Source organism: Hemiscyllium ocellatum, chromosome 14 (assembly GCF_020745735.1).
Source record: "Hemiscyllium ocellatum isolate sHemOce1 chromosome 14, sHemOce1.pat.X.cur, whole genome shotgun sequence".
In the NCBI taxonomy this organism is placed as follows: domain Eukaryota; kingdom Metazoa; phylum Chordata; class Chondrichthyes; order Orectolobiformes; family Hemiscylliidae; genus Hemiscyllium; species Hemiscyllium ocellatum.
This window is the reverse complement of record NC_083414.1, coordinates 65763298-65776452: the sequence shown is the minus strand read 5'-3', so window position 1 is coordinate 65776452 and position 13155 is coordinate 65763298. Positions and strand designations below refer to the sequence as shown.

General features: G+C 46.4%; 1 protein-coding gene across 2 annotated transcripts in view; it reads right to left on the bottom strand.

The window, feature by feature from the left end:
• Window positions 1-13155, bottom strand: part of srgap3 (SLIT-ROBO Rho GTPase activating protein 3) — a 199679-nt gene that overhangs the window by 55985 nt on the left and 130539 nt on the right. For both annotated transcript variants that reach the window (XM_060835747.1, XM_060835748.1), the window contains exon 6: window positions 1909-2037. In XM_060835747.1, coding sequence (XP_060691730.1) covers window positions 1909-2037 — 129 coding nt within the window. The remainder of the gene's footprint in view (window positions 1-1908; window positions 2038-13155) is intronic.

The window sequence follows — 13155 nt, the reverse complement described above, 5'->3', positions numbered from 1 at the left end:
TGCGCCATGTACCCCACCCACTCCAAGTGTGCTCACAGCGAATTTTCGTCCCCGTTGTGCACTTTTGATTTCCGATACATGGAAGGTGACAGTAAGGGCTCCTCCGTCAGTGGCTCCCAGCCTCAGCCCTACAAATCCAAACCCTCTTCCTGGCCGGCCCTTCCCATAACCTGATGGGCTCGGCACGTCCCTAGGATCACACCAATCCACTCCGAAACAGCCTGCCCATGGCATGTAATGTGCCCCTGTCTGATGTGGTCATTCATTCACCCCCTCCCCCCTGAAGCCAGGGTGCTCTTGACAATGGATGACAAACACCTCCCAACTCCATGGCCTCCCCTTCCTGTCAATGCTTTCCCATATCCTCCCCTCACATATACTGTTGCCTTTCTCGTCTCACCATCTCCCAGCCAGCAGGGCCCCAATCCAGGAGACTAGCTTGCTGAGTCTCCTTCCTGCTGCAGCTTCCCTGCCCTCGTCCAACCCCTTCCCCCTCAACTATCCCCACCCCTGATTGACAGCTGTGCAACTCCCAATTCACGCAGGCCTGATCCCCTGGACTGGCCACTACAGAGTCACAGGACTGACCATAATCCACTCCCTGAACTGTAGAGGAACAGGGCCCACAACCACGATTACCTCAACTGGACGCCTGGCTGTGGCCAAACCCCTGGATTGGTATGGGAGGCTGCTCCTAATATACTGTGCCAGGAACCCCCTGACTGATGTGTGGACTTCAGGGTGGTCTATTCCCATGAGGCTTTGAGCCATGACTGCTCGGTTGCTGCATAAGCTGCTGGTGCAGAGTGCACTGATGTGAGATTGATGTAACACTGTTGTACAACAAGGCACCCATCCCCTAGACCTTTTGCCCGAAATGTCGATTCTCCTGATCCTCAGACACTGCCTGACTTGCTGTGCTCTTCCAGCACCACACTCTCGACTCTAATCTCCAGCATCTGCAGTCCTCACTTTTGTAAGGTGAGCTGCCTGGTAGAGTGACTGTGCTACTTGGAACAGCAAGGTAAGTTAAGGATGATGTGAGCATACCAAATAGCTGCTGAGTCAACGAGTGCTAAGAGGGCAAACCCTGAGATGCGGCCTAGTCCAGTCTAGAAGCTGGGTCACTCTCCCTGTCCCCAGTGCATCCCCACAGCAGCTGTTCAATGCCAGTTCCTGGTGCCCCATGCAATGCGAGTCTGTGCTTCCTGAGTGAGCTGAAGTGGGTGGGAGAGGGTATCATGACGTGTGTCAGGGACTGGTGAGAGCCAGATGTCATAGTTCATGGACAAGCAGTACTGGTAGAGTGTGCCATGGGGACCGAATTGGCCTCATCAAAATGGAGGTCTTCTGGAGCAAGTTACCAGGAACCTGTTCTGATTTCCACATTGAGATTTCTCGAGATTATTTGGTGAGTTTGCCAAGACAGAGAGCTGAATATTAACGAGGTGAATTGGCTCATTGACAAGGTATTTAGCAAGCTATCAGTTGGCTGATCCCCTTCGCTGCTGTTTGGTGACAACTCACAATGCACCTTCTGAAAAGCATAAAAGATGGAGTAGGGACTGACTGAGCTGCTCTATGGCCTCCCATACCAATGTCTTCCCTCTCTGCTTTAAATGATTTGCTTGAACTTCAAGCAAGAGTGCAAAAGGCAAATTCAAAGGCAAAGGTGCTACTACAGACTCCTAGCAGTGAAAGTCCTTTCAAAACCAAATTTCCTCAGTTGAGTTTGCCGTCATCCCTGTGGGCTCGCCCAGCTTAGCTCAGTCACCGCTCTTTATCCCTTTCATTCCCCACCTTACCACTACATTCTCACCCCCAAGCCCAATACCCATATTCCAGGTACAACTGTGGGCACTTCACTTTTAGCAGTACATAATTCACCATAAAACTGAGAATACTGACATCAATCAGGTCCGAGACATCGTGGATGTAGTATTTGGCCACTGCAGCATTTGTCGCTGCTAGGTTAAGCAGGTAGTCGTTTCTGGCTTTGGTGCACTTCAGCTTGTTTTCCGAATACTTGGCTTGACGCTGAGAAACAGAACAGAACAGGAAACCCATTGTGAGAACACTTACAGAATAGCTCACATACTGAGGTACCAGCTAGACATGCACTCAATTAAAACAAAAACATACAGGTCCACTTTGTAATTATCGATACAGAACTCTGATGTTCCAAACCTCTTCCCGTCCATCCACATTGTGTAGAATTCTCATAGCTGTTAAATATCTAATCAGAACACCAAGATGGTCAGGTGGGGCTTTGGGTTGGACTGCGGATCACAATCCCATCCAGGGTGACCGTGAGCTAGCTATCATTGGAAAAATGGGGGAATTCCCCACATACGTTCAGGACACCACCCATGTCCTCCATCTCCTCCAAGAATTTTGTTTCCCTGGCTCCAATACCTCATCTCCACCATGGACATCCAATCCCTCTACACCTCCATCCACCATGACCAGGGCCTCTAAGCCCTCTGTTTCTTCCTCTCCCAACGTCCCCACCAGTGCCCTTTCACTGACACCCTTATTAGTTTGGCTGAACTGGTCCTCACCTTCAACAGTTTCTGCTTTGACTCCCCCACACCTCCTCCAGATGAAAGGGGTATAGCCATGAGCACCTGCAACGAGCCCCAGCTATGCTTGTCTCTTTGTCGATTATGTAGAACAGTCCATCTTCCACAGCTACACTGGCACCATTCCCAACCTTTTCCTCCGCGACACTGATGACTGCATTGGTGCCAATTCGTGCTTCCACGAGGAGGTTGAACAATTCATCAACTTCACCAACACATTCCACTCTGACCTTAAGTTCACCTGGCCATCTCAGACACCTCCCTCCCCTTCCTGGACCTCTCCATCTCCATCACCAGTGACCGACTCAACACTGACATCTTCTACAAACCCACCAACTCCCACAGCTACCTGGATTACACCTCCTCCCACCCTGCCTCCTGTGAAAATGCTATCCCTTACTCCCAATTCCTCCACCTCTGCCACATCTGCTCCCAGGAGGACCAGTTCCATCTCAGAACACACTAGATGGCCTCCTTCTTTAAAGACCATAATTTCCCCTCCCACCTGGTTGAGAATATCCACCAATGCATCTCAACCACTTCCTGCACCTCTGCCCTCAATTCTCACCCCTCCAACTGTAACAAGGGCAGAATCCCCCGGTCCAAACCTTCCACCCCACCAACCTCTGCACACATCGCATCATCCTCCGCCATTTCTGCCACCCACAATCAGACCCCACCACCAGAGATATAATTCCTTCCCCACGCCATCTGTTTTCCATAAAGACCATTCCCTCAGAGACTCCCTCGTCAGCTCCACAACCCCCACCAACCCACCCTCCCTTCCCAACACCTTCCCCTCCCACCACAGGAATTGCAAAACCTGCACCCACACCTTCCCCTCCTCGCCTCTGACCAAGGCCCTAAAGGAGCCTTAGACATTCAAAGTTTTACTTGCACTTCCACACGTCATTTACTGTATCCATTGCTCCCAATGTGGTCTCCACTACACTGGAGAGACAGGATGCCTACTCGCAGAACTATTCAGAGAACATCGCTGGGACACCTGCACCAACCAACCCCACCACCCCTTGGCCAAACACTTCAACTCTCCCTCCCACTTTGCAGGTCCTGGGCCTCCTCCATCACTACTCCATAATCACCCAAAGCCTGGTGAAAGAATTCCTCATCTTCCACCTCAGGACCCTCCAACCTCACAGCAATGTAGATTTCACCACTTTTCTCATTTCCCCTCCCTCCACTTTATCCCAGTTCTAACCTTCCAGCTCAGCATCACCCTCATGACCTGTTCTACCTGCCAATCTTCCCTCCCACCTATCCACTCCACCCTATCACCATTACCCCCACCTCCGCCTACCTATCGCACCCTCAGCTACCTTACCCTCCTGCCCCACCCCCCTCCCATTTATCTCTCCACCCCCTCGGCGCTCAGCCTCATTCCTGAAAGGCTTTTGCCCAAAACGTCGATTCTCCTGCTCCTCAGATGCTGCCTGACCTGCTGTGCTTTTCCAGCACCACGCTCTTGACTCTAATCTCCAGCATCTGCAGTCCTCACTTTCTCCTAAACAGGGGAAACAGCCTGCTGGGAGTCAGGACGAATGGTTAGTGTGAGAAACACAAGTACAATGAGGCTGTGTTTCCACTAACAACTCTTAGGACATGACTGAACCACACTGGTGTAGCAGAATAAATGCTTTACTCTATATCTAATCCCATGCTGCTCCCGTCTTGGAAGTGTTTGATGGGGACAGTGTAGACCAGCTTTACTGTCAGATTATTTTCAGATTAAAAGCGCGGAGGTAGCTTTACTCTGTACCCACCCACACTGTGCTGTCCCTGTCCTGGCAGTGTTTGATAGAGGACAGCGTAGAGAGATCTTTACTCTGTATCTAACCCTGTGCTGTCCCTATCCTGGGATTATTTGATGGGGTAGTGTAGAGAGAGCTTTACTCTGTATCTAACCCCATGCTATCCCTGTCCCGGGAGTGTTAGATGGGGACAGTGTTAGGGATAATTCACTTACAACTTAAAAGAACAGAGGTACTTTACTCTATCTGACTGTATCAAATGGAATGACACTCTCACAGAGCTGTTTCCCACCGATTCACTGTTTTACCCAGTTCCAAATTCATCCCTGTCTTGTGACTTTTTGTCCAGTTAAAAGGCCTTAAAGTGAACCTGCCAAAACCTTTCTGGAAATCTGAATAATCCTGACTGCACAGCATTCCACTGTGCTGGTCACGTGCTGTATTCGCAAAGACAAGATGATGTCAGGCACAGCGCTCTCCTGAATGCCTGTTGCTAATTAAGTTGTTATTTTACACATCCTCCTGTGGTTTACACCTTTCCAGCAGATTCCATCCTCTCACTCGGTTTCACCGTTATGCCAAAGTGTCAGACGTTTCTCAATATCCAGGCATGTGGGGAGAGTGGGAGAAGGGCAAAGGTCAGCTGTGACCTCACTGAATGGCCAAGAAGCAGGATTAATGGGTCAAATGTCCTCCTCCTCCTGCCTCTACTTCATACGTTTCCTCATTCGAATTTACCCAATTTTGTTTTAGTGTCAGGGTTACAGAAACTGACTTATGGAAAGCATCTCCATGCTGTCTAAATTTCCTGACAGTCCGCTTGTGCATCCCATATTGTATTCCATCTGGGAAGCAGGTTGAGAATAGCACACATGGATTCGAGGTCAGACCTGTGTGTTTGGACTGAGGACTCAGGTCTGAAATCTGAGCTCTAACCAGCGGAGTCATCCAGTGCCCCACCTTAGATTTTGTTTTAACACATACAAAAAAAGTTTGGACATGCCAGAGACAGGAAACATCAAGGAGCAGCAGCCAGGTTTTCATCTTGTACAGCAGGAGTGGACAAATGCTTTCAGCTTTTCCCTGTGCACATTGCCTTGTGGTAGGGCTGGCCAACTTGTTGTAGATTAACCCACTGGATTGTTCCAACGACAGCCCTTAGCAATCCCAATTCAGACAGGACATCTCTCAGCACAGAAACCCCACATTTATCAGGACTGAACTGGATCTGCATCATAATGGAGGCCATGGTTTAATGGTATTATCACTGAACTGTTAATCCAGAGACCCACAATGTTCTGGCCACCTGGGTTCGAATCCCACTAAGTCAGATGGTGGAATGTGAATTCAATAGAAATCTGGATTTGAGAGGCTACTGACCACCACGAATCCATTGCTGATTGTTGGAAAGACCCGTCTGATTCACTAATGTCGTTTAGAGAAGGAAACTGCCATCCTTGCCTGCTCTGGCCTACATATGACTCTAGACTCACTGCAACATGGTTGAGTATGAATTGCCCTCTGGGTAATTACAGATGGTGAATAAATGCTGGCCAGTACACACCTACATCCCGTGAATAAATAAAAAAAAAATCCCTTGGGCTGGAGCAAGCTTATCAACTTTGGGCCAGAGGTATTCTTCATTCGGGATTTCTCATGGGGGCATATAATGAAAAGACGGATTTGCATTTACACGGCATGTAATCTTCAAATCCGTTCGCGTAAGAAGAAGTGTGATGATTGTTCTAGTGTTATCAAATTCAGCAGATATACTTGGTATAGCTGCATATCAGATGCGGGTCATTTTACAAACATACAAAATAGGTACAGATTTAGACCACTCAGCCCCCTTAAGCCTGCTCTGCCAATCAATAAGGCCAGGGCCGATCTGCGTACGTTTCAAATTCTACATTTCCATCTACCCTGATAACTTGTGATTCTCTTCACTAACACAAATCCATCTATCGCGACTATAAAAGTATTTAAGGCCCCATCTCCACCGCCTTCTGAAGCAATGAGCTCCAAAGTCGCACAACCCTCAGGAGGTAAACATTTCTCACGTCTGTCCCGAGCACTTTTAAAACAGTGTCCCCTCACTCTGGACTGACCCACACGAGGAAACATCCTTTGCGCATTCACCTTGTCAAGACCTAAGGACATAAGAAATAGGAGCAGGAGTAGGCCTTCTGGCCCATCAAGCCTCTACTGATAATGATCATGGTTGATCTTTTCCTTGACTCAGCTCCACTTACCCGTCCACTCACCACAACCCTTAATCCCTTCCTGCTCAAAAATCTATCTTTGCCTCAAAAACATATCAACAAGGTAACCTCAACTGTTTCACTGGACAGGGAATTCCAGGTTCACTTCCCTTTTGGGTGAACAAGTTCCTCCTTAACTCAGCCTCAAAATAAAGGGAAGCAGATTTAGGACTATGTCCCCTAGCTCTAGTTTCGATCGCCTGTGGAAACCTCCCCACTTCCATCTTATCTATCCCCTTCATAATTTTATATGTTTCTAAAAGATCTCCCTCATTCTTCTAAATTCCAATGAGTATAGTCCCAGTCTACTCAAAATCTCATGAGATAAGCCTCTCAATTCCATAATTGACCTCCTAAACCTCCTCTGCACCCCCTCCAGTGCCAGTACATCTTTTCTCCAGTAAGGAAACCAGAACTGTACACAGTACTCCAGGTGTGGCTTCACCAGCACACTAAATAGCTGCAGCATGACATCCTGTTTTTGAACTCCATCCCTCTAGCAATTCAGACTATTCACAATCTTCTACACTATAATCATGTGACTCCTAACTTTTTTTTTTAAAATTCCTGTGAAACAAGTCCAGCCTGTCCAACTTTTCCTTATAAGACAACCCATTCATTCCAGGTATCGAACTAATAAACCTCCTTCGAACCAACTCTAATGAACTAACAACCTTCCCTAAATAAACAGACCAAAACGGTGCACAGTGAGAGATATACTCTCATTAACGCCCTGTATAACCGAAGTGTAACATTCTGATTTTTGTGAATTCATCTGATAATAGTAGGGCAGCACTCTATTATTAGCCTTCTGAATTATTTCCTGTCCCTGCACGCTAATTTTGTGACTCGCGCAGTAGTACTCCCAGATCTCTCTGCACTGCAGTATTCTACAGTTGTTTTCCGTTTAAGTAACACACTGCTTTTTCATTCTTCCTGCCAAAGTAGCAACTTCACATTCTCCCACATTAGACTCCATCTGCCAGATTTGTTCTCCACTCTCACACCTTATTTCTATCTGCCTTCAACCTCCTTATGTCTTCTTCATAACATACTTCCCATCTATCTTGGTGTTGCCTCTGAATTTAGCTCCACACCTCTGCTCTCTTCGTCCAAGTCATAAATGTAAATTCTGACAAGTTGGAGCTCCAGCTCAGGCCCCTGTCAATTCCTCTCATCCCACCGTACCAATGAGACAGAGACATGCACACTGTTTTCTGCCAGCTAGCCAATCTTCCATCCCTGCTAATATGTTACCCTTGCTGATACTATTAGCTTTTGTTTTCAGCAATAACCTTTAATGTGACACCTTTTCTTCTGAAAATCAAAGTACAGTGTATTGACTGGTTCCCCTTAATCCACACCAAATGTAATTCTCTCAAAGAATGGCAATAAACTGGTTAAACAGAACTTCCTTTTGACAAAACCAGGTCAACTCCTCCCGATTACATTTCTCCCCTGACGTATGCAGCTATCATCTCTTATCTTGATCAATTCTAACACTCTCCCCATGACATATGACAAGCTAAGTGACCTGTAGCTTCCTGTTTTCTGCCTCCCTGCCTTATTGAATATATTTGTAAAGTTATATTTGAATCTAGACAGTTTTGAAGATTAACATCAATTCATCTACCTCCTCATTAGCAACCCATTTATTAAACACCAGCACCAGAACTATACATAGCACTCCAAAAGAAAGGGTCATAGAGTACAGAAACAGACCCTTCAGTCCAACTCGTCCTTGCTGACCAGATGTCCTGATCTGACCCTTTACCTAGCATTTGGTCCACATCCTTCTAAACCCTTCCTATTCATATACCCATCCAGATGCCTTTTAAATGTTGGAATTGTACTCGCTAATCTTGGTATCACCTGCAAACTTACTAAACATATTTCCTATATTCACATCCAAAACATTTGTATAAAATGATGAACAACAGTGGACCCAACGCTAATCTGTGGTACACTGCTGGTCACAGGCCTCCAGTCTGAAAAACAACCCTCCACTAGCACCCTCCATCTTCTACCTTCAAGCTAATCTTGTATCCAATTGGCTTGCTCTCCCTGGGTCACTGGACTCAAAATATTAACTCTGCTTTTTCACTCTGCAGATGCTACCAGTTGTGCTGAGTTTCTTCAGCACTTTTTGTTTTGGATCCCTGGTGTCTGCACATCTTTATTTTTCTCATTATTATGACAAGTCTTTGCTAACTTTAAACTTCAATCTCCTTTCAATAAAACTCAAAATGCCTTCTTAGTTACTTGCTGCAGCTGCATGCTAACTTTTTGTGCTTCATGTACAAGAACATTCAGATCTCTCGACACTGCACTCTTTGGGACCATCTCCATTTAAATAATAGTCTGCCTTTTGATTCTTTAACCGAACCTCTCATTTTCCTGAATTAAATTCCATCTGCAAAGCTTTTCCTACTCACTCGACCTATCGATATCCCCTTTCAAGTTCCTGGTGTTTTCACCTTAACATACCTTCCCATCAACTTTATTAACACCTATAACTCCTAATTCTCCAGGAGACCAACACACTTAACTTATTCTTTTCTGTTTAGCTACCTGTAGAAACTGGTTTTGTTTCTTTTTACATTCTAGCTGTAAGTCTACAACTTTCTTCCTGATTATTCCTTTTAGTCATTCTGTGCTGTTCCTTATATTCTGACCAATCTGATTTGTCACTCACCATTACATGGTTATATGCTTTTGCCCTAAATTTGTGCTTCGCCTGACTTATTTAGGAGTCCTCCATTCAGAATTTTACCTCCTCAGAGCATTCTGAAACATCCCATTGAATATCTGATACTGTGGATCCATCCCCTAGCCTAATATGCCAGGTCACCTCAGCTAGCTCAGCTTCCATGTCCTCAGATAACCCTTAAGTTTAAAATACTAGTCCCAGACCCAGTCTTCTCCCTTTCGAACGGTGTGTGATATTCTATCAGATTGGAATTACTGTTAACTGGAAGTGCCTTTGTTCTGAGGTAATTAATGAATCCTGTCACATTCCACATTTCCCAGTGCAGTTCAGTCCCCACATCCCCCAGTAGTGGTACGAGTGGCCCACAAACTGAATTCGCTTCTCTCACACACCAGTCTTTTTAAGCTGTTTATTCATAAATTACCACAATACCAAAGAATGGAAACATCTCAAATCAACAACAGAAATTGCTGGAGAAACTCAAGACTTTGCCCGTACAGAGAAAGCAGAGTTAATGTTTCAAATCCAGTGACCCTTCTTCAGAATGGTTAGTAGCTAGATGACGGTGGGTGAACAAAAGGATGATAAAATACTCAGGAGAAAGGAAAACCAATAATGGAGACAATGAGTGGATGATAAGCAGCCCATGTCATGACAGAGCCTGGAGTGTGAGGTGGGTAAAGGACATAGAAAAAGGTTCTAAAATTATTACACTAGACATCGAGTCCTCAAGGCTGCGGGATTCCCAAGCAAAACATCAGGTGCTGTTCTTCCAACTTGCTCCGAGCTTCGCTGGAGCACTGTAGCAATCCTGAGACAGTGCTGTTGGCCAGGGAACAAGGTGGTGCATTAAAGTGGCAGGCAACTGGAAGCTCAGGGTCATTCCTGAGGACAGAACATAGGTGTTCTGCAAAGCCGTCACCCAGTCTGCACTCAATGCAGAGGAGACCACATAGCGAGCAGTGAAATACAGCAGACTAAATTGTGAGAAGTGCAGGTAAAGCGCTGCTTCACCTGGAAGGTATGTTTGGGCCCTTGGATACTGAGGAGGGAGGAGGTAAATGGACAGGTGTTACATCTTTGGCAATTGCAGGGGAAGATGCCGTTGGGGTTGGGAATGGAGGAGTGGACCAGGGCATTCTGAAGGGAACGGTCCTGCGGAAGGCTAACAGGTGGGGGAGTGTCTGATGGTGGAATCCCGCTGGACATGGCAGAAATGGCAGCTGATGATCCTTTGAATGGGGATGTGGATGTGGATGGGATGGTGGGTGAGGATGAGGAGGATGCTATCGCTGTTGCGTGAAGGCTGAAGTGTGGGAGATGGGTCACACACACGACTAAAATCCCTGTCAACTACGGGTGTTGGGGAATCCTAGGTTGAGGAAGGGGGTGGACATTTTGGAGGCACCCTGTGGAGGGTGGCATTATCAGAACAGATGCGACAGAGATGGAGAAACTGGGAGAATGGAATGGAGTCTTTACAGGAAGCAGGGTTAAGGATGTATAGTCAAGGTAACTGTGGGAGTCAGTGGGTTGATCCATTATTCATTCCTTAGTCTGATTCCCGAGAGGACTAGCACTCTATTTACTTTTTTTCTGTTTAGATACTCTTAGTAACCCACGCTATTTGGTTTTACATTCCTAGCTAATTTCCTCTCATTCTACTATTTTCTTTCCAATTAATCTTTTAATCATTCTCTGCTGTCACTCCTCACCCCTCACGTTCCATCAGCAACACCCTCATCAACTTCCCATGCCACCTCCACGGCCCCAAGAGAATCCACCAATGCCAACTCACCCAATATCTGCCACGAGTAGTTTGCAAGAACCACACTGAGGCAAACTGGAATGAAGCTCTCACTATCAACAGCAGCTTTCACTATGTTAAAACAACACTCTGACTCATGAAACCCCATTCAGAACTTTTGAGTACCTCTCAATTACTTAAATCCGCTGTAAAACGAATAGACATGTATTCAGAGCCCCGTATCAAAGATCCTTCAATAACCTCTTTGAAGGTCAGTAAATAAAAAAACTCACTATAGGGCTGTCCACTGAAACAATTATAGGTTGTGGAACGCAGACTGACATTGACAGATCAGGTAGCTCTGGATGGAGTGACAACCAGGTTTTGGAGCTGTTAGAACAATTTTGCTTTAAACTCACTGATGACAGGCTTTCGTTTGTAATTTTTTGTTAAGGGACTGGGGATTTAAGGAATTCAATCGCTGCATAGTTCTTTAGCCCTTATCAGCCTTTCATCAGCGTTTGTGTGTACTCTAGATGTGTGTACCTTCCTCACTGCAGGAACTGTCAGCATTGAATTCAAATGGCCCAGTGGAGTTTGGGTGTCAATTATTTCCGTTCCCCGAGTGGTGAAAACGGGCTCTGTTGAACATAGAGGCAGAATTTCCAAATCCACACATTTTTAAAGGTGGACAGAGTCTTCATGAATCCTCAAAGATGTGGGCAGAGGTATAAATGTAATTCATGTCTGTCTGCTGACTGGATAGACTTCTGTCAACATTCAGTGATGAAGAAAGCAAATGCACTTACAATGTTCAAAACGCACTCTGCTGTTAGCTTACTGATTTTGCAAAACACCACGGGATCACCCGACCACACGTAACTTGCTTTGTTTTTCATTTTCTGAGCCGGGATTTTAACCAGCTGGATTTCCAATGAGCTGCGTTGTGGCTGGTGGCGAAGTTTTAAAATCAACTTTGCCGGGTCTCTCGGGGAGAGAAATGCAATGAGTTGAGAGCTCAAAAACAACCGTCACTTGGCCAATTCCTACCCTGAAAGCGGGACTGGAACACTATTATCTGTCTACAGCAAACGTTTGCGGCTGCTCTGTGCTTCAGATGAACTGGAAAATTGGTGAGAGGCTATTACAGCCGAGCTGTAACAGAGACTCGAGCCATTTTCTTCCGACCTGTCTGAAGGTGGATTGAAGAGACAGCATGCTAATTGACTGCACATCCCTCACAGGCTCCATTCATCACAGCCAGTGTAAATCAGGCATTTGCCAGGAGTCAGGGACATAGTCGTGCTCCATCATCTGACAGTATCAATCTGGCGCACAGTCACAGACAGAGCATGTCCGTTTCCATGGAAACGCACGCACTTGAACTGCTCTATATAAAAGGAGCTGAACGCAAAACAACACAAAAAAAACCCTTTCAAAAACCATTTGGAAAACCACCCCACCCCCACCTTGCCCTCCATTGTTTTCTCCCCCTTCAGCAGAGGATCAGAGTGCCAGAGTTCCTGGGTCACCAGGGAATGGTGCGATACAGACTGCCACTCCAGTTCTCGAACTGAGACACTGCCACATTTGTTCAGGAGAGCCCCACTCTGCCCAGGTCAGCCCTACTCAAAGCCGGGAGAAAGGAGAGGTTCTCCAAATACCCTGAGGAATATTCCTACCCCCCCCCTCCCCCAACTACCAGGATGTGAAGCCAACCAGCTGCTCATCCACCGCCCTGCAGTTCACAGGGGTGCCAATGCCAGTCTAAATGGGAACAATAACTGCACCACGGAGCTCTGACTGGATCACCGAATTTAATGCACAGCAAATGGTGTTAAATGCAAGTATTTGTTACTTGATCTGAGATGTGCAACTTTGAATCATACAATCCCTAAAATGTGGAAACAGGCCCTTCGGCCCAGCAAGTCCACACCAACCCTCTGAAGAGTATCCCACCCAGACCCATTCGCTGACCCTATTATTCTACATTTACCCCTGACTGATGCACCTAACTTACACACCCTTGAACACTCTAGGTAAGTTAGCATGGCCAATTCACCTAACCTGCGCATCTCTGGAATGT